The sequence below is a fragment of the Gavia stellata genome, chromosome 7 (genome assembly GCF_030936135.1).
Source record: "Gavia stellata isolate bGavSte3 chromosome 7, bGavSte3.hap2, whole genome shotgun sequence".
In the NCBI taxonomy this organism is placed as follows: domain Eukaryota; kingdom Metazoa; phylum Chordata; class Aves; order Gaviiformes; family Gaviidae; genus Gavia; species Gavia stellata.
Genome location: NC_082600.1, coordinates 13503417 through 13525688, shown reverse-complemented (window position 1 = coordinate 13525688; position 22272 = coordinate 13503417). Strand labels below are relative to the sequence as shown.

Here is a 22272-nt window from a genome sequence, read left to right as displayed (position 1 = left end):
AACTCTATAGTGAGCGCTTGTTAAAATACGTTGAGTGTTTAGCCTTGCGACTTAAGTTAGTTTTGTCTTTTTCATTTACAACCACTGTCTCTTGCAGCTTTATCGCAATGGTCAGCGCTTGCTTGAGAAACAAAGGTTCCAGTTTCCATCTTCTTGGCTGTACATTGACAACATTGAAGGAGAATGGGGTGCCTTTAATGACATCATGCGTAGAAAGGATTCTGCCATTCAACAACAAGTAGCAAATTTGCAGATGAAGATAGTGCAAGAGGATCGTGCAGTGGAGAGTCGAACAACTGACTTGCTAACAGACTGGGAGAAAACAAAGCCTGTAACAGTAAGTAGTGATAATTATACTCATTCAGCAAATGAGGTAGATTCTCTGCATTCAATAAGAAGTAGGCAGTTTGTTTTTATGCTTTTTTGTAGTTTTTCGTTTTAGATGATGGTAAAAGTCTTTTTGAGGGTTCTATAATAACTTGCCAATGTGTTGATTTTTCTTTGGGGGGGTGGGGAGGGTGTGGTGGTTGAGGGAAATATACCCTTAAAACATAGGCCTCTGTTAGCTGCAAAAAGACTACTTCAGTTACTAACAACGCTTTGGCTGAAACAAGGGGTATGTCAGAGGCGGCATGCATGTAGGAGGATTCAGAAGCAAGCTGCGTTTTGCCTTCTTTTTTTTTTTTTCTCTAAAGTGATACTTGGTAAAGCCAAAAATTGCATGTGAAAGTGGGATGAGACTTATTCTGGATTAGTATGTAGCCTTATTGTCAGCAAGCTGGAAATGGAAAAATAATGAGACAAACCAACATTTAGTATTTAGTCCTTGCTTTTAACTTGGCTTCAGCTTGATTGTAGGATTTTTGGATTAATGTATCCCATGCAAACTTTAGGGAAACCTGCGTCCAGAAGAGGCTCTTCAAGCTCTTACCATTTACGAAGGAAAATTCGGTAGGCTGAAGGATGATCGTGAGAAGTGTGCGAAGGCCAAGGAAGCTCTGGAACTAACAGATACAGGACTACTCAGTGGCAGTGAAGAGCGTGTCCAGGTACAACTTGCTCACCCAACCTCTTGTCAGTTTCAGATAAAAATGTTTTCAGTTCCGTCTCTCCCTCCCTTAAGAGAGTGACTTGCAGCCTGTGATGTACTAGGGTCAAGACCCAATCTGTACACTCATTCAGTTCTAGCCTTAAGACATGGTCTGTGTTCTCTTCCTTGACTGTCTTATTCTTGTGAAGCTATTCTGTGACCCGAGATGCAAAAGTCTCATCTGGTCACTTGCTATTGCAGTTCTGTTGAATTGGCAAGCTATCTATAGTTTTTGACATATTGAAAGTATTCTATTTAACTCCCCTACAGTAATGACTTTGAAGAAATTAGGAATAACTGCTGATGTTTGATGCATTCTTTAGGTAGCCCTTGAAGAGTTGCAGGATCTCAAAGGAGTCTGGTCTGAACTCTCTAAGGTCTGGGAACAGATTGATCAAATGAAAGAACAACCCTGGGTTTCAGTACAGCCTCGCAAGGTACTTCACTTCTGTATACATAAACAATGTAACTACCACATGTATAAGCAAATTAGGAATTAGACCTCTTGAGATAGACCTGCTCAATTGTCACGTTCCAGATCGTTTTCAGTGTTTGGGTACCTTTTTCAGTATCTTGTGAGCATGTTTCTTCACATGCTAAGCTAAAAAAAATTCCCGGGGTTTGTCACAACTTAAGTAATTTTGCAGGGGATTTATGCGATTCCAGTAGTTTTGAAATTGAGATTGGACTGCATCTACAGAGAAGAAACTGTGCTGTTTTTAAATAGGCTGTTGGACCTCATTAGGGAAACTTCATTATATGGTTAGATGAACAGCATCAGTTTTAGTTCAACGCTCAGGAGGTAGAGCACTGTAGGAACACTAAGCCATAAACCGCCTGTGACAAGTCTATGTCATAAATGTTAATCAGACCAATTACATTCCCAGCTATAGAGTAACCACATGTTATGCAAATATGTATAACACTAAAAGAGCTGTACCATTGGTAATATCTCATTAGGGAGAGGTTTCTGTAAAAATATGTAGACAGCTTTAAATTTGTACAACTACGTGCACAGCACTTGCAAAGAAAGATTTCATTCCTTTTATGTTACTGACAGCTTCGACAAAACTTAGATGGTCTGCTGAACCAACTGAAAAACTTCCCTGCCCGCTTGCGACAGTATGCCTCCTATGAGTACGTTCAGAGACTTCTGAAGGGCTACATGAAAGTAAGTTACACTAATTTCTAAAATGCCTGTATTTTATAGTTCAAGTTCAAGGACGTAACTTGCTTTCTTGTCTTCTGTAGATAAACATGTTAGTTATTGAACTGAAATCCGAGGCACTTAAAGATCGTCACTGGAAACAGCTGATGAAAAGGCTTCACGTTAACTGGGTTGTCTCAGAATTGACCCTGGGTCAGATCTGGGATGTCGATTTACAGAGAAATGAAGCAATCGTCAAAGATGTACTGCTTGTGGCTCAGGGAGAGATGGCTTTGGAAGAGTTCTTGAAACAGGTTAGTATCAGCTCTTGTATGTATGCACATAATAGCAAATCAAAGCCTTGCTGTCAGGTGGCTGACACTTGTGTAGTAAACCTGTCAATCTATGTTGTTGAGACAAGTGCTGAGACTCCATGGAACACTCTGTTTTGGGGAACAGCTTAAAGCTATGTAAGCTTCCTCTGGTGAAACTTGTATTATTTGGGAAAAGCAGTCATTGGTAATGACTGCAAAGACCCCACCTTGTTTAAGTTTTACCTAACTGCATCATATTCTCAGTATTTTTAACAAAAGCTTAAGCATAAACCCAGAATCCTTGGGTAAAAAAAGTAAAATCCAATTACTGTAATACATTTCTACTTTATAACTGTGTTGGAGCAGAAATGATTGATGTCGTATCTTAAACTTTTTTTTTCTTCAGATAAGAGAAGTGTGGAACACTTATGAACTGGACTTGGTCAATTACCAGAACAAATGTCGTTTGATTCGTGGATGGGATGACCTTTTCAACAAAGTAAAAGAGCACATTAACAGCGTGTCCGCTATGAAGCTATCGCCATACTACAAGGTAAAATGGAGAACAAAGCTAAAGAATCTTCATTTAATTCTCCCTTCCCCTCTTGTTTAGTTTATGTATTTGTCAGCAGGGACTATATTTAAGTTGACAGACAATTAATTGCATATGCATACTTTGTAGCTCTCAAACAACTGTTTCCACTAATAATTATTAGCAGTGAAACTCCTGATACTATTAAAATGAATATTGATGCAGTGTTTAAACTTTAGGTGTTTGAGGAAGATGCCCTCAGCTGGGAAGATAAGCTGAACCGTATCATGGCACTCTTTGATGTCTGGATAGATGTCCAAAGGCGATGGGTCTACCTGGAGGGTATCTTTACTGGTAGTGCAGACATCAAGCACTTGCTGCCTGTGGAGACCCAGCGGTTCCAGAGGTAACTTTGTAATTGCTTTGTTCTTTTCTGGCCTCCCTTGGGGCACCACGTGGACAAGCCTGCAACTTCATGACTTCAGTGTAACACACTCTAAGTTGAAATACTAACTGTATTCTTACTTGGTCTGGCTGGATTACAGCCCTACTATAGATGTAAGTTCATCAAGCAAACAAATGTGGCAAGAGATGCATGTAGACAACTATGACAGAAAAAGGTTTATAATAAACAGGCTGACGTACAATTTTTAGAACATGATCGGGATTCAGGTGTTTTTTTCTTGCTAGTTTCAGTCAGCTACCTCAAGGATTTTTCTGGCATTGTGGCTGCAACAAGCAGGCTGATTTCTGTTGCCTTTAGTCTTACCCTTCAAACATCATTTTATTCCTCTGCTTTAAGTTGCTCTGGTCATCCTTACTCATTCTACAGACTTGCAGTCAGATCAAAGAATCAGATTTATGCATCTTTTCACAAAATGAAGAAAGGTAGACCTTTAGTAGTGGAACTGATAGATTGAACATTGCAAAGAAGTTATATTTTGTTGTTGTGGACTTGAGGTAGATGGAGAGCTGTTTTGGGAATTTAGCCTTCTGTTCCCTAGGGCAGCCGCAACAATTAGAGAGGCAGTGGTCATTTAGAGGCAAATAACTCTGATGTCCTGCAGGCCTGTGGTTACTGAGTTTGCACTAATGTGCTGTGTTATTTTACTTGCAGCATCAGCACTGAATTTTTGGCACTCATGAAAAAGGTGTCCAAATCTCCACTTGTGATGGATGTTCTTAACATTCAAGGTGTGCAGAGGTCATTAGAGAGACTGGCAGACTTGCTTGGGAAGATACAGAAGGCCCTGGGAGAATACTTGGAAAGGGAGAGGTCCTCTTTCCCTCGGTAAGAAGTTGACTTTAGTTGACTCTTAGAGTAATTTGATGTTTCTGTGCAGGAATTGGTGTACTGTTCTGTAAAGCCCCTGCCAATTTTTATGTATTGTGCATATATATATATAAAAAAAAAAGATGTTATGACCATTTAAATCTGTGTTGTCTAAATACAGAATTCAGTTACAGCTACTTCTCAGGAAGTGGGACTCCTCTGTGGCTGGTTGTAGGAGTCAGATATTGCTTAAGGAACCATTGCAGCTGATTTCTGTAAACTTACAGGTTCTATTTTGAACTGCTTAATTCTGGCATTTGATTGAAGGACAGTGCCTAAACTGTCACAACCCAGTATTTAAGACATTGACTCTGACTTAACCTGTAGCCCTCAACTAGTTTGTCACTTAGCATGAAAGAGTAGGGGTGAGGGAGGTACTGAGTGGGAGTTCTCCCTGCCTAATAGGCTTAATTAAATCCCAAGCTCTACTGTGGGTATTTCAGGTATGGATAGGTAAAGAAAACAATCCACAGTATGGAGCATTTATAGACTTCTATATGGTACAGACCCAGATGAACTGAGACTTAATCTTAGAACTGAAGTATAACTTCTAGCAAATTTATGGTTCGTGCTCTCTTGCAGTGTTGGGGAAATCAGTGTCCATTACTGCTGTATAGTGGCCATCTATGAAGCATAAATAAATTAAAAGTGATAGTTGGAATTCTGATATATAGCTAATTTTATGTAATTACTAGGTTTTATTTTGTTGGTGATGAAGACTTGCTTGAAATCATTGGAAACAGCAAAAATGTTGCTAAGCTGCAGAAACACTTCAAGAAGATGTTTGCTGGTGTTTCTAGTATTATTCTCAATGAAGATAATTCTGTGGTTCTTGGGATATCCTCACGTGAAGGAGAGGAGGTATAGCTGCAGTGTTTCTTCTAAATAAAATTCTGAAAATAAGTGAACATGGGCTGACTTAAACCTAATTCTTGCAGGTGCTGTTCAAAACACCTGTCTCCATCACAGAACATCCCAAGATCAATGAGTGGCTCACTCTTGTTGAAAAAGAAATGAGAGTGACCCTTGCTAAATTGCTTGCAGAATCCGTTACTGAAGTAGAAATCTTTGGAAAAGCAACTTCAATTGATCCAGCAGTCTACATCTCTTGGATTGACAAATACCAGGTATCAATATGGAACACTTAAGCATACTGCAGCTCGGTTACTTCAGTGAGGAAAACTTAATCTGATTAGAATTTTTGTTACACAGGCTCAGCTTGTTGTCCTGTCAGCTCAGATTGCGTGGTCTGAGAATGTCGAGTCAGCCCTCAGTGGTATGGGTGGAGTTGGAGACAACAGTCCTCTCCACTCTGTGCTGGCTAATGTTGAGGTCACGCTCAATGTCCTGGCAGACTCTGTGTTGATGGAGCAGCCACCTCTTCGCAGAAGGAAACTGGAACACCTGGTAAGTAAAAACCTCCTTTCCTCTTCTGGGTTTGCAGGTGAGGATTTTTAAAAGTTTAGTGAAAAGATTGATTAGTCTAAGACTTATTTTTCTTCTAGGAAAACGTTTCGTGCAATTTAAGCAAATACAGCAAGCCCTGATCCTGTAGGTGGTGGTAGTTTTTTCACTCTGGCCAGCTTAATGCATGACAGCATACTATAGACTAGCTCACTGAATTGATCTTCAAACTAGCTCTTCCAAATATGGAAGTTACTGATTTCTTCATTCAAGCGTAAAATACCTCATTAAGCTGCTTATTATTGCAATTATTACATGCTTTTGTTTCTAGATAAGGATTGGGGGGGGCGGGAGTTAAAATCATCCTGGGTTATTTCTGTAGATTTTTAGAAGGAAATACCTGGTCTGTTTTAGAAGTACTTGTCTTCATAGTTTCTGGCAAGTAAAATATCTAGTTCAGTAGTGTGATGGGTAAAAAGACTAACTGAACTGGAGTGCTTCTCTGAAAGCTAGGGAAGTCCTTAGCAAGAGCAGTCAATGTTGTTAGTTTTGTCTTTGTAGCAAAGATTTTAAGGCAGAGACTGTTGGTAGATCGTGATTTCTAAGTGATGGCAATTTACTATGCTAATCTGAGAAGCTGTAGGCTTTATTAGCAATGGCTTGTATTGCTGTGGTCTAAGGAGTTACTTCAATCTCTAGATCACTGAGTTGGTGCACCAGAGAGATGTTACAAGATCACTGATCAAAAGCAAGATCGACAACTCCAAATCCTTTGAGTGGCTCAGCCAGATGCGGTTCTACTTTGACCCAAAGCAGACAGATGTGTTGCAACAGCTCTCCATTCAGATGGCAAATGCCAAATTCAACTATGGTTTTGAGTACCTTGGTGTTCAGGATAAGCTAGTACAGACTCCTCTTACTGACCGCTGTTATCTGACAATGACACAAGCCTTGGAGGCAAGACTTGGAGGATCACCATTTGGTAAGTTTGTGCTGAAGTACCATAAAAACTTGAGACAAGTATATAAACTTTTATCCTTTCTAATATATAGCTTTAATATAAACGTGCAGAACACTTATAACTAAGATACTGAAGAACAGAACAGTCTTTTGGTGGAAGTTGTAACAGTTTTAGGTTTCACTGAACTCTCTTGTCAGGGACCATCAGAATGAGGATGCTGGCAGATTCCACGAGTAGGCAGTGGTACCTCAGATGATAAACACTAAAACATGTCTGTCCCACTTCAAAAATAGGTCCTGCTGGTACTGGTAAAACAGAATCTGTTAAGGCTCTTGGACATCAGCTTGGCCGCTTTGTGTTGGTTTTCAACTGTGATGAAACGTTTGACTTCCAGGTAAGCTTTTTGATTAAAAAAATGTAGTCTTTGCTAACAAGCAATAGGATTCTCTTCAGAACTCTGAAACAGCCAGCAGTGTTTATTTTCAAGATGATTATCTATAAGTCTTAACTGGGCCGGTATCTGTGGGTCATATAGATGCTCTGTAACAAAAAATGCCTAAAGCAAAAGTGGGGCAGAACATTGCTGGGGGAGGGGTTCTGGTTTTTTAGAACAGGTAGTTCTATAGCAGCAAATGGGGGGAAAGGAAGAGGAAGTACGGGGTGGGGACTTGAGACTGGCTTTAGGAAAGTGACTTAAGCTGTTCAGTTTGCATTGATAGTACTGGTTTAATGGAGAACAAATGAGAGTGTGAGACTGCCAAAGTAGCTGTACTATTACCAAATTATTCTTTGTGACATAACTGTGGAGTTTGCCTCAGCATGTGAAAGATTCTTCAAAACTAAGAAAATTTACCCAGATATTTCAAAATTAATGACAGCTTCAAACTGAGAACCAGATGAAATGCCTCTGTAAACTTGTAACACAGCAAATGTCTCAAAATAAAACCCTTGGTAAGGTGTATATAGAAAAAACAATATAAAACATGGATAAAGAATCATGATACTGCTAGGTTGCCCATCAGGGTTTTCTTCTGTACAGCTGTATTGCGATCAGACCATGGGTCCATGTAGTCAGCATTTGGCCTGTAGTGGTGACTGTAAGAAAATACCTGGGAAGTGGTAAGATCACAGATAGTGCGTGATACTCCTTCCTTGCCCCCAGTCCCCTTTCTACCTCTGACATTTGTGAGGATCAGGAGGTCCCAAGCTGAAATGGGTTACTCTATTCATGCTCCAGTGAACCTTTCTCCAGGTACTCATTTCTCTCCTTAAATGTACATGCACACTTGCTTCTATAGCATTCTCTACCAAAGAGTTCCACTGCATTACTATGCGCTTTATGAAGGAGCACATTTTGTCTTTTTTAATGATTCCTTAGTTCTTGTAGCAGAAAAGACAGTGAACAGTTGATTCCTAGTCATCCTAAACCAGTGGCTTTTAGACCTCTGTCATATTCCCTCATGTTGCCTTTTGTGGAATCCTACCTAAAAGGTTGTTCTTTAGGTGGAAGCCTTATCATACTTTGGCCATCCAATTTGCTCTTCTGAAATGTTTTGTAATTCTAGTATACTCCTTGCGATAAAGGACTAGAACTGCACGTGGTATTGATGGTATCAGCAAACAAAACGATACGCAGTGGACTTATATTGACTGTTTTGTGAGTACACTACAGTACAGTATGTAGTAATAGGAAGCTATGATCATCTTCTATGATTCCATGAGGCAGTGAACATCTGAAAGTCAGTTTTATAACTCTTACAGTACTACAAAGATGGTAACCTACATATAAATACAGCTCCTTCCTGCCTTGGATGCATTGTATAAAGTGCTCTTCTCTGCTCCCTTTGCCTATGCATAGGCAAGAATGATCCTGCAACTTCAGTGAATTTTCCCCTCTACGTGCAGGCAATGGGACGCATCTTTGTGGGACTTTGCCAAGTGGGTGCATGGGGCTGCTTTGATGAGTTCAACAGACTGGAGGAGCGTATGCTCTCTGCCGTTTCACAGCAAGTTCAGTGCATCCAGGAAGCCTTGCGAGAGCATTCCAACCCCAACTATGACAAGAGTACGTAATTATTCGTTCCTAATAGTGTTGTAGAGCATTTCTAATGTCCTTCATGCTGTTTTGTTGCTCAGTTACATTTCTCCCAAACAATCCAAGGATGAAGCCGCATTCTATCAAAACTTAAAAACTTGAAGTAACTTTCAGTTGGTAGAAATTTGTATGTGAGTTGCAGTACTAGAGGACCTGCTGTCCATTACTGTAGGAATGAAGCATGACTTCTGTTCTCAAGGTGATTGATCACTGACTCAGGTGTAACTAAATGCCCTCTCTTTTCAGCTGCAACACCTATTACTTGTGAGCTGCTGAACAAACAAGTCAAAGTGAGCCCTGACATGGCTATCTTCATCACCATGAATCCTGGCTATGCAGGCAGATCAAATCTGCCCGACAATTTGAAGAAGCTGTTCCGTAGCTTGGCAATGACAAAACCAGACCGTCAGTTGATTGCCCAGGTCATGTTGTACTCCCAAGGTTTCCGTACAGCTGAAGTGCTTGCCAACAAGATAGTACCATTCTTCAAGTGAGTAACAAGTTTGGCTCCAGTCAGTAAATTAGAGCTTATTGTTCAAAGCTATACTGTTCTTTGCAACTCACTAAGCACGTTGTACAGCAGTCATTTCAAGCAATCATTTCAAGTAAACAATGACATTTACTGAATGTTGTGTTGGTCCCTATTGAGAATCAAATTGTATTTTGTGTCTTTTGCTTCTTAGGCTTTGTGATGAACAGTTGTCCTCCCAAAGTCATTATGATTTTGGCTTGAGAGCACTGAAGAGTGTACTGGTTAGTGCAGGTAATGTGAAGAGGGAGAGGATTCAGAAGATAAAGCGGGAGAAAGAAGAACGTGGTGAAGTTGTTGATGAGGGAGAAATCGCTGAGAACTTACCAGAACAAGAGGTAATAAGTGTGTGAACTCTTTACTTCTGTGATAAAGTACAGGATGCACACTGAACAAAGCAAATAACCATGCAGTGTTTACCATTTAGTGTTAAGCCATGCAAGCAAAGTAATGTTAGTTACAAAAGGTGCTAAAAAGCTATAAAATTTGATAGCTTAGAAGCACCAAGTTAAACATGTCTTAGTGGTCCCTGAATCGTAGTGAAAGACTTGTTCTTATGAGGTGGTGCATTCATAATGCTTATTGCTGCTCAGTTCCTCAGCAGTTAATACCAAAAGCATAGTGAAGAAGCATAAGAAACTACAGTTGTATAAACTGAAAATCAATAGGAATTCATTGTGTAGTTTCAAAGTTGAAACCCCATCAACAGTTGTTTTTACCAGGACTGCCCTGGCCTGGTGCTTTAATAATAAAGTATTTAGTGAAGTATTCCTTGTCAAACACGTTTGGTATAGCAAACTTAAAAAAATCTTAACCAAAATGTGACTCTGTCTGCAGATCCTTATCCAAAGTGTATGTGAAACTATGGTACCAAAATTGGTTGCAGAAGACATTCCATTGCTGTTCAGTCTCCTTTCTGATGTGTTCCCTGGAGTACAGTATCATCGTGGGGAGATGACAGCCTTGCGAGAGGAGCTTAAGAAAGTGTGTCAGGAAATGTACCTTACCTATGGTGATGGAGAAGAAGTTGGTGGCATGTGGGTTGAAAAGGTAAAATATAAAACTGAAAATGTGGAATTGAAGTTTATGTATAAGACTAAACTTCCTTTTTGTTACGAAAGGTGGAAAGCTTTTTCCTTTTTCTTGTCTTAAATGAGCAATACATAGAAGCTTACGTTGACTACTGAAGTTAAGACTTAATTGGTACATAATTTCTTCTGTCACAGGTTCTTCAGCTATATCAAATTACACAGATAAATCATGGATTGATGATGGTTGGTCCCTCTGGAAGTGGAAAGAGCATGGCTTGGAGAGTACTTTTGAAAGCCCTCGAGCGGCTGGAGGGTGTGGAAGGTGTTGCACATATTATAGATCCAAAAGCAATCAGCAAAGATCACCTCTATGGTACTTTGGATCCAAACACCAGAGAATGGACAGATGGCTTGTTTACACACGTCCTGAGAAAGTGAGTCTTTTAATAGCACAAATGAAAAAGGGCCAGTACATTTGTGCCATGGATAATCTGGCCTTACTGAGTCTTTCTTCTCTACTGCAATAAATATTTCCTTTAATGTAGAATCATAGACAATGTGAGAGGTGAACTACAAAAACGTCAGTGGATTATCTTTGATGGTGATGTAGACCCTGAATGGGTTGAGAACTTGAACTCTGTTTTGGATGACAACAAACTACTGACTCTGCCAAATGGAGAACGTCTCAGCCTTCCACCAAATGTAATGTTACTTTTTTTACTTGATGTTTACATGCTGTCCTATAAACTTGTTGCTTTTACCTTAATCTGTGCTAGTGCTGTCCCTCTTTCTCATCACAAGCAGAGTAATACTGATCTCAGGTAGTGGTTTGCTGGAGTTAGGAGCTTTTGTGGAAACAAACATTTCATGTTATACTTACTCTGACCCTTTAAGGCAAACATTGTGGATTATGTCAAAGTCTAGGGTAACAGTCAATAATGATGAACTTACCGTAGGAGAGTTTAATGCTGCTGTTGATTATTCAGAAGCTAAATACAGATTAACTTATTTTTAAAGGTCTTTGTGTTTTGGGGGGGGGACGACACACGTTTCGTTTCTGGTTGGTTGGTTTTACTTCAAACTCTTTGTTTTGAATTTCTACTCTTTAGGTGCGTATCATGTTTGAGGTACAGGATCTGAAATATGCCACTTTGGCTACCGTGTCAAGGTGTGGTATGGTCTGGTTCAGTGAGGATGTTCTCAGTACAGACATGATATTCAATAATTTCCTGGCCAGACTAAGAAGCATTCCTCTGGATGAAGGTGAGGAGGAAGCTCAGCGAAGGCGAAAGGGCAAAGAAGATGAAGGAGAAGAAGCAGCATCCCCAATGTTGCAGGTATAACTTAAGGTTCATTATGGGATAACGTAGTAAGAACGCTTGTATCGCAAGTAGTATGGTGTACTTAGAATTTATGACAGCCTATCATAGAAAAGCTGACTTCCTCTACATATTTTTTCTTTTTTTCAAAGAATATTAAAATATGAAGCATTTCAAACCTTAAACAAAATCCTGCTGCCTGCTAATCAAATGAGAAGCAAGTGCTTTGAGCAGTGTTTGTCTCCCCCAACAGATTCAGAGAGATGCTGCAACAATAATGCAGCCATATTTCACATCTAACGGCCTGGTAACTAAAGCACTTGAACATGCTTTCAAGTTGGAGCATATTATGGATCTCACCCGCTTGCGCTGTCTTGGTTCTCTGTTCTCCATGTTGCATCAAGCTTGCCGCAACGTAGCCCAGTACAATGCCAATCATCCAGACTTTCCAATGCAGATAGATCAACTAGAGCGTTACATCCAGGTAAATACAATGTGCTGATAAGTGACTGCTGTGTTTGATGTGTCAGTATAGCAGCTAGATTTGATTTATTGTTCGTTAAGTTTTGTTCCGTTACTCTAAAACCAAAAGCTGCTTTTGCTGCTTCTTACAGAGATACCTGGTCTACGCAATACTCTGGTCTCTTTCTGGAGACAGTCGTTTGAAAATGAGAGCAGAGTTGGGAGAATACATTAGGAGAATCACCACTGTGCCGCTGCCAACTGCACCCAACATACCTATAATTGACTATGAGGTAAAACTGTCTTATGCTGGAAGTGTTGCTCTTTTGTGTTCTTAGAACCTCGCTTTAGATTTTGGAGATGAAACTGGAAAATAAAATGCTAGACTATCTTAAATTTTACAGTTTCACAGTTCAGTGAACAAGCTGCCTGTTTAAATAAACACATTCAGTTTGATGCTACAAACTATTTTGTGGTTTAAAAAAAAAATTCTCTTTTAGCTACGGTTGAGCTATATTCCTGTTCTAAATTGTCTGATTATGTTTTTGTGCTCCTAGGTGTCCATTACAGGTGAATGGGTGCCGTGGCAATCCAAGGTTCCTCAAATTGAAGTTGAAACACACAAAGTTGCAGCTCCTGATGTTGTAGTTCCAACCCTAGATACAGTTCGCCATGAAGCGTTGCTGTATACTTGGCTGGCAGAACACAAACCTCTAGTACTGTGTGGCCCACCAGGTTCTGGAAAGACCATGACCCTCTTCAGTGCTCTCAGAGCTCTGCCTGACATGGAGGTACACGAGAGAGAGAGAAAGAGAGAGAGAGGGAGTTGGGGGGGAGGGGGGGGTGCGCGCACGCACGCACATGTGTGTATTACAGAGTAGTAACAAGTCTCTAATCTCCTTAAAGATTAAGCAGTCTTGATTTAGCATGGAAATTACTTGCTAGCCAGAATTCAGTGATACTTCCACCTCAGTAGTGTGTATACATAGCAAAAAATAAAAATTATGTTGAGCAGAATCCAGATTTATGTCTCAAGATCCTTAACCTAAAAGCTGCTTCTGTCTTTTGCCACTTCAGTAATACAGGAGCATTCCTCCATTTAGTATTTAAAAACCTGTGGTAATGTTTAAGAATAGCTCTCATCCTTCAATGTATTTAGGTGGAATAGCAGTTACATGGAGCTGTGATGTTCTAAGTACAAGGTTGGGCAGGAGGTGTTGCTGTGTGATAAAAGGAGAACCTGCAGTGGGAAGCAGTGTACAGTCAGAAACCTGAAATATAGATGGTATATGTACTTCCACCGTGGAAAGTCAAACATACCTGTTTTCAGGACTCTTGATATGCCCTCTTTCAAGCCTTAGTGTATTATAACTATTTCTTTTCACTGTTCTCTTTTTAAGGTGGTTGGACTCAACTTTTCTAGTGCTACCACTCCAGAACTGCTCTTGAAAACTTTTGATCACTACTGCGAGTACAGGCGTACACCTAATGGAGTGGTGCTGGCTCCTGTGCAGTTAGGAAAGTGGCTGGTGCTCTTCTGTGATGAAATCAACTTGCCAGATATGGATAAGTATGGCACACAGAGAGTCATATCCTTCATTAGACAGGTTTGTTTTTCTTTGTAATCAGTCAATCATAACAGTTATTTTCAGGGAAGTACAATGTTCCACTGATGTTACTTCTTCCCCCCCCCGCCCCAGATGGTGGAACATGGAGGATTCTATCGTACATCAGACCAGACATGGGTGAAACTGGAGAGAATTCAGTTTGTTGGTGCATGTAATCCACCTACTGATCCTGGAAGAAAACCTCTCTCACATAGGTAATGTGCCTAGTAAACTCTATATAGCAACAGAATAGGGGTCAAAATTGACGCATGAACTATGTAATCTGTCCTTAATACACTTGCTTAACACCAGCTATGCTGAAATTGTGTTCCTTGCTTTTGAACTAACTGCTCCTTGGTTCTTATCCTGATAGCCAGCCAGTGGACTCACTGTTACACTTGAATAACCTGTCTGAAATGCTGTGGATACTTCAGAATGCTTTTTGGTCCAAGTCACTAAGGAGCAATCAAACCAACTGCAGCTACTGCTGATAATTTTGAATCAAGCAGTTACTTAATTTTGGCAAAAGATAATGAAAATAGTACAGACTATAGTTTAACGTTCTGGGCTATGTAATATGCTAATCTTTCAGATTTTTACGACATGTTCCTGTGGTTTATGTGGACTATCCTGGACCAGCTTCACTTACTCAGATATATGGAACATTCAATCGTGCAATGCTAAGGCTGATCCCATCACTTCGCACATACGCAGAACCTCTCACTGCTGCTATGGTAGAATTCTACACAATGTCTCAGGTAACTTGTTAAATATGACCTCAAACTCTAATTAGAAGTCTTCCTTTTATGCTGAATCATTTAACATGCATTGTTTGCCTTTCCTATGGATAATATGTGTACAAGAATTCAACTAATTACTTGAGTTCTGGCGAAAGCCACTGAATGACACTAGCAAAGTAATATCTTGCAATGCCAAGCCCTGTAAAAAATACAGTGCAACTTTGGGATGAAGTAACTAATTAAGTTTAAATTTTTAGGAGAGATTCACTCAAGACACACAGCCACACTACATCTATTCACCTCGTGAAATGACTCGATGGGTGAGAGGTATATTCGAAGCATTAAGACCGTTAGAAACCTTACCAGTTGAAGGCCTTATCAGGATTTGGGCCCATGAAGCCTTACGTCTCTTCCAAGACAGGTAAAATAAACGTGACATGAGGAGGCAAAAAAAAAGCTCAAAATTAATTTTCCCCACTCCTTGCCCACTTCTTTCATTAGAAGACCAAACTGATGTGTGCTTCATGTTAAATAGCTGGAATACAAATGAGAATATTTCCCTTAACTCTTAACTTGACACTCTTGGGAGTAGTATCTGTGCAAAGCAGAAACATACTTCAGTCATAGCACTGCCATGTGATTATATCCTCCCATTACAGAGGATTTGTAGTCACTGACTTGTTTCTTTATCCAGACTTGTAGAAGATGAGGAGAGACGCTGGACAGATGAGAACATTGATATGGTTGCTCTGAAACACTTCCCCAATATCGACAAAGAAAAAGCTATGAGCAGACCTATCTTATACAGCAACTGGCTGTCGAAGGTAAGTAAAAATTTTTAAAAATTATTAAAAAAAAAATAAAATTGTTTGAGAGCAACTGAGTGATGCAGCTCTTACGACTATATTAATGTGGTAATACCCTTCAACAATACTGATACTGCAGATTTTATGGTGGACTGTTTCTTGCCATCTGAAGTGATCCAGCTGGGCAATGCTGGATCAAGGCAGAAGTCCATCTAGCTTGCTGTCCCTCTCTGTGACCTCTAGCAAGTGGCTAGGAAAGGCTGTAAAAAATAAATTGAGGGAGTGAGGGCGGGGAGAAGTCTGTCATGCTACTTCCCAGTCTCTTTGGTGACTGGCAGCACGGACTCAACCTATGTTAGGTTCAGTAGATAGCAGCACGGGGTTTAAACACTGTTATCTGTGGCATTCTAGGCTGTGGGCATGTTCCTGTGCAAGTTAAATGAGTACAGCATTCTTAAGCTTTTGTAGAGGATTGCTACTTTAATAGTTCTGCTTTCATCTACTCATAAATTGATCCCTAAGCGAAATTCCCTTAATCTTAAATTCCATGCTGTGTTGACTGGGTCTTTCAGGATTATATTCCAGTGGATCAAGAAGAATTAAGAGACTATGTGAAAGCTAGGCTTAAAGTCTTTTATGAAGAAGAACTTGATGTACCACTTGTTCTGTTCAATGAAGTCTTGGATCATGTGTTAAGAATTGACCGGTAAGTTCAGACTTCAGTTGCTGCTCATATAAATAGTATTTAGTGACTTTTTCTAAAACAGAGTAGCCTGAGTACAGAGTAAGAAAGAATGGAGCATGATTCCATTGTTGTCCATAGATAAAATACTGCTGGCCTCCAGATAGCAGGATCCTATCTGGAAAGGTGTGTCAGTTTTGGTACTAACTTGAAGTTTAGGTGTTCAAGGAAAAGCTTCAGTAAGTTGGTAACACTTACCAAACATGCTTGGTGTTACGGTCTTTTTCAGAATCTTCCGTCAGCCACAGGGCCACTTGCTGCTTATTGGAGTCAGTGGAGCGGGGAAAACAACCCTTTCAAGATTTGTTGCCTGGATGAATGGTTTGAGTGTCTACCAAATTAAGGTTGGTGTGCTAGTTTAACTTGAAAAAACCTGTTAGGCAAAACTCACACTTCTTAAATATCGGCCTCTAAAAAATCCCATTAAAAGCTAAACCAAAATGTTAATAACCAATGTTAAATCTTGCTAGGTTCACCGAAAATATACAGGTGAAGATTTTGATGAAGACCTTAGAACAGTATTGAGACGTTCTGGCTGTAAAAATGAAAAAATAGCTTTTATAATGGATGAGTCAAATGTATTGGATTCTGGATTCCTAGAGAGAATGAACACTCTCCTAGCCAATGGAGAGGTAAGAAGACTTTGAGTAAATACTTTAAGCACCTTTTTACAACTATGAGCTACAACAAAACTATCTTTTGAAATAGGTTCCTGGTCTCTTTGAAGGAGATGAATATGCCACCCTCATGACTCAGTGTAAAGAAGGAGCACAGAAAGAAGGTTTAATGTTAGATTCACATGAGGAACTCTACAAATGGTTCACCAGCCAAGTTATTCGCAATCTCCATGTTGTGTTCACTATGAATCCATCTTCTGAGGGCCTGAAGGACAGGGCAGCTACCTCTCCTGCGCTCTTCAACAGGTAATCGCTGTATATTCCAACATTTATTACAAGCACTGTTGAAACAGTACTTTTTGGGAATTCTTCACAAATGCTTTGTATTTCAGGTGTGTCTTGAACTGGTTTGGAGACTGGTCAACTGAGGCACTGTACCAAGTTGGCAAAGAGTTCACAAGCAAAATGGATCTTGAGAAACCAAATTATATTGTGCCCGATTACATGCCAGTTGTCTACGATAAGCTACCGCAACCACCATCACACAGGGAAGCTATTGTTAATAGTTGTGTGTTTGTTCATCAGACTCTTCATCAGGTATGTTATTATTACACTGCTTAACTTATATTGGTCTCTAGGCCACAACATCGTGCACCAGTTCCCTAAAAAGTATGATCTTTGGCATCCAAATAGTTTTTTTCAAACAGTGCATGATCTACCACTTTTTCTTCCCTAAAGGCTAATGCTCGTCTAGCAAAACGAGGAGGCAGAACCATGGCAATCACACCACGCCACTATTTAGACTTCATCAACCATTATGCCAACTTGTTCAATGAGAAACGAAGTGAGTTGGAGGAACAGCAAATGCATTTGAATGTTGGCCTTAGAAAAATCAAGGAAACAGTTGATCAGGTACGTATCTTTAAAACTTTGCCCTCTATAAGACTGGAGTGATTAAACAGATCGCCATGCTTAATATGAATTCTCTTTCCCATCTTACGATATATCTTAGGTGGAAGAGTTGCGGCGTGACCTAAGAATAAAGAGTCAGGAACTGGAAGTGAAGAATGCAGCAGCCAATGACAAGTTGAAAAAGATGGTGAAAGATCAGCAGGAAGCTGAGAAGAAAAAGGTAAAAATCTGTGTTAAATCTCTGTGCATAGTAAATATTTTTATTTACAAAACAGAGCCGGCAGAGAAAGTACTGGAAGAAGATGAACTTCTAAAAAGCAAGTTTTTGTCTCTGAAATTTCCTTCTAGGTCATGAGCCAGGAGATTCAGGAACAGCTACACAAGCAGCAGGAGGTCATTGCAGACAAGCAGATGAGTGTGAAAGAAGATCTTGACAAGGTGGAGCCTGCTGTCATTGAAGCTCAGAACGGTATGTTAGCACCTGAAGAGCTCACACTATGGGCTTGGATCTAAAACTGAAGTTTATGGGAATGTGTTTTGGTGTGGTCTGAGTTGGTCCTGTAACAAAAGTGTAGCCTTTTAGCATGGAGCTGAACAATGTTGAAGAAATTCCTAGTCTTTGCACGGTGATTTTGTGCTGTTTGTAGTACTGATCTGATACTTGATACTCCTTTTATGGCTTGTGGCTTCATTTCTGGCAGACTAGCTCTAGTTAGTTATTCAGTCTATGTATTCATAAAGAATGCTTATAATCAGAAAGACCACTGATGCCTTATTGCTGCACAGACAGCATACAATCAAGCTGTCCATTCATTAAAGTGGTTGGAGGAATCACTGCTTTAAGTGAATCATTTTTAGGCAGCAGACTAAGTTGCCTGTGGCCAGTTGGCAAGTTGACATTCACAGAAGTTTATCTTGTGATACAGCAGTTCGAATGTTATCCGCTAGTATTTGCTTCCTTAATAACCTCAAATTCCTTTTGAGAATCTTGAAGCATTTTTACAAATCCAAGGTACTTTAACAGACTTTGCTAACTGTTCGTTTTCTTCCCAATCAACGTTCATCATATTTCTGGCACTGGTTAGCCGTCAAGTCAATAAAGAAACAGCATCTGGTTGAGGTCCGTTCTATGGCTAATCCACCTGCAGCAGTTAAGCTAGCACTGGAGTCCATCTGCCTACTACTAGGTGAAAGTACAACTGACTGGAAACAAATACGTTCCATCATCATGAGAGAGAACTTCATTCCAACCATTGTTAACTTCTCTGCTGAGGAAATCAGGTAAAGTGCAAGTGTGAGTTGTTTATGTGCATGAACTATTTACAAAGATATGGAAGGTGGTAACTGGACTCTTTTCTGTGTAATTGCTTTGGTAGCACTTGACTTCTTTTAGACTCGTTTACTCCTGCATGTAATGAACGTGTAGGTGGTACAGGAAACGGACTACTGAAACAAAGGTGTATCACGCAAACTGGGACAAAACAGCTGCTGTTGAGTAACTTCAAGGCATGGTTGCAAAGCAGCGTGTTGCTGCCCAAAGCCACGTTACTAGTTGGAAGTAGTTTTGCAGCAATAACAGTCCAGATTGCTGAGGGCATTATCCAGGCTGACCTCCTAGCTGGCTCTGAATCCGAGCGGAAGGTCAGACTAGAGGCACCTGAATTCCCTTCCAACTCCAAATTTTTCTGAGCAGAGTTAAGCAATTTGTGAGTGACTAATCTTAAAATATTGTTAAATCGCTTTTAGCACCCATAAACTGTAATTTCTGAAACAATATCTTGAACTAATTAAAACATCCTAGCTACCAGTCAGCAAAACTGCTAGGAAATGTTCATGTCAACTGTGTAAGGCAGGCCAGATAAAGGGATACTGAACACCTCTGTGCTGACGTACAGTGTACTCATGCTACCTCTAAAAACTTTTCCCTTGCAGTGATGCCATCCGGGAGAAGATGAAGAAAAACTACCTGTCTAACCCAAGTTACAACTATGAAATTGTAAACAGAGCATCATTGGCCTGCGGGCCTATGGTGAAATGGGCAATTGCACAGGTAAAGTCCGTACTGTGGGAAAGCAAACGCAAGGTGAAAAGCGTGAGCCTGAAGGCATATAACAGTGTCTAAAGGCTCTGAATTTGCCTCTATTCAACTAAATATTGCAAGCTATTTTGCTTCAGAGAAATCGGTAGATAGTTCAGATGAATGCTTATGGCCTCTGTAGTACTGTGCCAGCGAATTAATTGCCCGCTGTGATACAGCTTTTGCACCGAGAAACTTTAAGTTTACAGTAAACAATAGCGGATTCTTTCTGTATGTAGTGTCATTCTACAGGACAATGCAATTCTCTTAACGAAATTTATGTAGTCTCTGTCTTGCTTCAGAGTGGGGCACACTCACAGGCAGCTCTGTTAATGTCTTTTAGACAGACTTTAAACACTTGACTAGTTTCCTAAAGGAATAGGCTTTTGGGAAGATGCCCCCAGACTGAGATATCCAAGAATGGTTTTACTTGCCTGTTGGTATTCAATACAGCTGAATGCTTGGCTTGTTAAAACTGCCTGCTACGAATGGCATGATATGTAGAGAATCTGTTTAGTTTTAATCTTGCCAATAGGTCCTATCCTAATTGTTCTGTGGCTTAGTTATATCGATTCTTTACTAAGAAAGGCAGATTAGCACAGTACTGGCATGGACAGCCAGTGAAGTATTTATGCAAAACAGTGCTGTACACTACTTAATGTGGTCTCAACCTTTCAGATGACTTTCTGTATGTCTACAGAGCAGTAAAAGGATCTTGCAAAAATCAATGACTTTTGTGTCTGTGGTTGGTTTAAACAAGAGTTTTAGGGATTGATAAACAATCCTAAGTTTCTATTAAGTAGCTATTAATTCTTACACAGGTTGCAAGTACCTAAGCTTGAAAAGATGCAGTTGATAGTATATACCTGAATGCAGTGCTTCTTGTTAACACATGTCATTTTAGAAAGCATAAAGGGCCTACTTACTGTTTACAGCTGAACTATGCTGATATGTTGAAAAGAGTGGAACCTCTACGCAATGAACTGCAGAAGCTGGAGGATGATGCCAAAGACAACCAACAGAAAGCAAATGAAGTGGAGCAGATGATTCGTGATCTTGAGGCCAGTATTGCCCGTTACAAAGAAGAATATGCAGTACTGATTTCGGAGGCTCAAGCTATTAAGGCAGACTTGGCTGCTGTAGAAGCAAAAGTAAGACTTTTATATATCAGTAATTTTCCATTCTTTACTCTTTCACAGTCGGAAATTGAACCATTCTTCAAACTTGTGAGCAGACTTGGTTGCTTCCCCTGTGCAGTGCATCTCAGTTGTCCATTTCATCCCTGGATCTCATGAAGCTTCTTAAGCTACTGAAACCTGGCTGGAGTTAGAAATATCAACTCATGTTGCTAGCTGATTAACGAGACAGTTCACATAAGGCTTAAAATAAGTGGAAAGCCTTTGGAAACAGGCATGGATGTAGTGTAATTATAATGTCTTAATGGACTTCTTTTCTCTTTTGGGGGGGTGGGAGGGGAGATGTTCTCGATGTATTTGATCTAATCATTAGCATGTCACCACTATGCTGGTACTTAACACTTTTAGTTCATTGAGATAACAGTTAAAACCAACATAATAAATTTAATACTGAAGTGAAGAAACATAAATTTAATTTCGTTCTGAGTTTTTAAATTTAACTTGGGCCTTGAGTCAATATTTAAGTGTCCCGAGAGACTTGTAATACTATAATAATTTGTCATCTAAAGAGACTACTTTACCATTTATTTCTAGGTAAACCGTAGCACAGCTCTTCTGAAGAGTCTTTCTGCTGAACGTGAAAGATGGGAAAAGACAAGTGAAACTTTCAAGAACCAGATGTCTACTATTGCAGGAGACTGCTTACTTTCAGGAGCTTTTATTGCCTATGCAGGCTACTTTGATCAGCAGATGCGGCAGAATCTGTTCACTACGTGGTCTCACCATTTGCAGCAAGCAAATATCCAGGTAAAGATACGGACATGATAAGTTAACCATAAATCAATTTACTGTAACAGTTAAAGAAGCTTTAAGATTGCTAAGTAAAGAACGGAGCTATTGGAAAAGAATATCTTGTAGAGCTGCATTTACTCAAAACATCTTCACCAGCTAGTTGGAGAACCTCTAGTCAAATACTAACTGTATGTACTTCTTGCAGTTCCGTACAGACATTGCAAGGACAGAGTACCTGTCCAACGCAGATGAGAGGCTTCGCTGGCAAGCAAGTTCTCTGCCTGCAGACGACCTGTGCACTGAGAATGCCATCATGCTCAAGCGGTTTAATAGGTATTTCATTCTAAGATGTAGGATTCTAAAGCAATGTTCTCACAGCAGGTCGGGTTCTGTACCTATCAAAGAATCACAGTAGCTCTTTCAAAGCACTGTTTCACTGTTGTGAGAGCTTCTCATGTTTGTAAAAGCTTCTCAATCGTGTAAACAAAAAAACTCTCCCCTTTGCTTGCCTTTTTTGTTAATGCTTAGCTGTTAAAATAAGTTGACTTGAACTGAAGCTATTTTGTTGTCCAAATACAGACTTACCTTCCAAAACTCTGAACTGAAATAAGTCATTGAACCTGGCC

General features: G+C 40.0%; 1 protein-coding gene across 1 annotated transcript in view; it reads left to right on the top strand.

The window, feature by feature from the left end:
• DYNC1H1 (dynein cytoplasmic 1 heavy chain 1) overlaps positions 1-22272 on the top strand; it is a 45028-nt gene that overhangs the window by 10218 nt on the left and 12538 nt on the right. The window contains exons 16-56 of the mRNA XM_059819431.1: positions 98-337; positions 894-1049; positions 1414-1527; positions 2151-2261; positions 2342-2551; positions 2958-3104; positions 3323-3489; positions 4201-4374; positions 5112-5277; positions 5355-5543; positions 5629-5823; positions 6520-6802; positions 7075-7175; positions 8687-8846; positions 9123-9366; positions 9560-9743; positions 10243-10455; positions 10632-10870; positions 10982-11138; positions 11546-11773; positions 12009-12239; positions 12370-12510; positions 12775-13008; positions 13618-13824; positions 13918-14039; positions 14417-14582; positions 14822-14985; positions 15259-15388; positions 15943-16076; positions 16342-16456; positions 16583-16744; positions 16821-17035; positions 17122-17326; positions 17468-17641; positions 17742-17861; positions 17990-18110; positions 18727-18922; positions 19574-19691; positions 20654-20869; positions 21449-21661; positions 21852-21979. Of these exons, the coding sequence (XP_059675414.1) occupies positions 98-337; positions 894-1049; positions 1414-1527; positions 2151-2261; positions 2342-2551; positions 2958-3104; positions 3323-3489; positions 4201-4374; positions 5112-5277; positions 5355-5543; positions 5629-5823; positions 6520-6802; positions 7075-7175; positions 8687-8846; positions 9123-9366; positions 9560-9743; positions 10243-10455; positions 10632-10870; positions 10982-11138; positions 11546-11773; positions 12009-12239; positions 12370-12510; positions 12775-13008; positions 13618-13824; positions 13918-14039; positions 14417-14582; positions 14822-14985; positions 15259-15388; positions 15943-16076; positions 16342-16456; positions 16583-16744; positions 16821-17035; positions 17122-17326; positions 17468-17641; positions 17742-17861; positions 17990-18110; positions 18727-18922; positions 19574-19691; positions 20654-20869; positions 21449-21661; positions 21852-21979 (7190 nt within the window). The remainder of the gene's footprint in view (positions 1-97; positions 338-893; positions 1050-1413; positions 1528-2150; positions 2262-2341; positions 2552-2957; positions 3105-3322; positions 3490-4200; positions 4375-5111; positions 5278-5354; positions 5544-5628; positions 5824-6519; positions 6803-7074; positions 7176-8686; positions 8847-9122; positions 9367-9559; positions 9744-10242; positions 10456-10631; positions 10871-10981; positions 11139-11545; positions 11774-12008; positions 12240-12369; positions 12511-12774; positions 13009-13617; positions 13825-13917; positions 14040-14416; positions 14583-14821; positions 14986-15258; positions 15389-15942; positions 16077-16341; positions 16457-16582; positions 16745-16820; positions 17036-17121; positions 17327-17467; positions 17642-17741; positions 17862-17989; positions 18111-18726; positions 18923-19573; positions 19692-20653; positions 20870-21448; positions 21662-21851; positions 21980-22272) is intronic.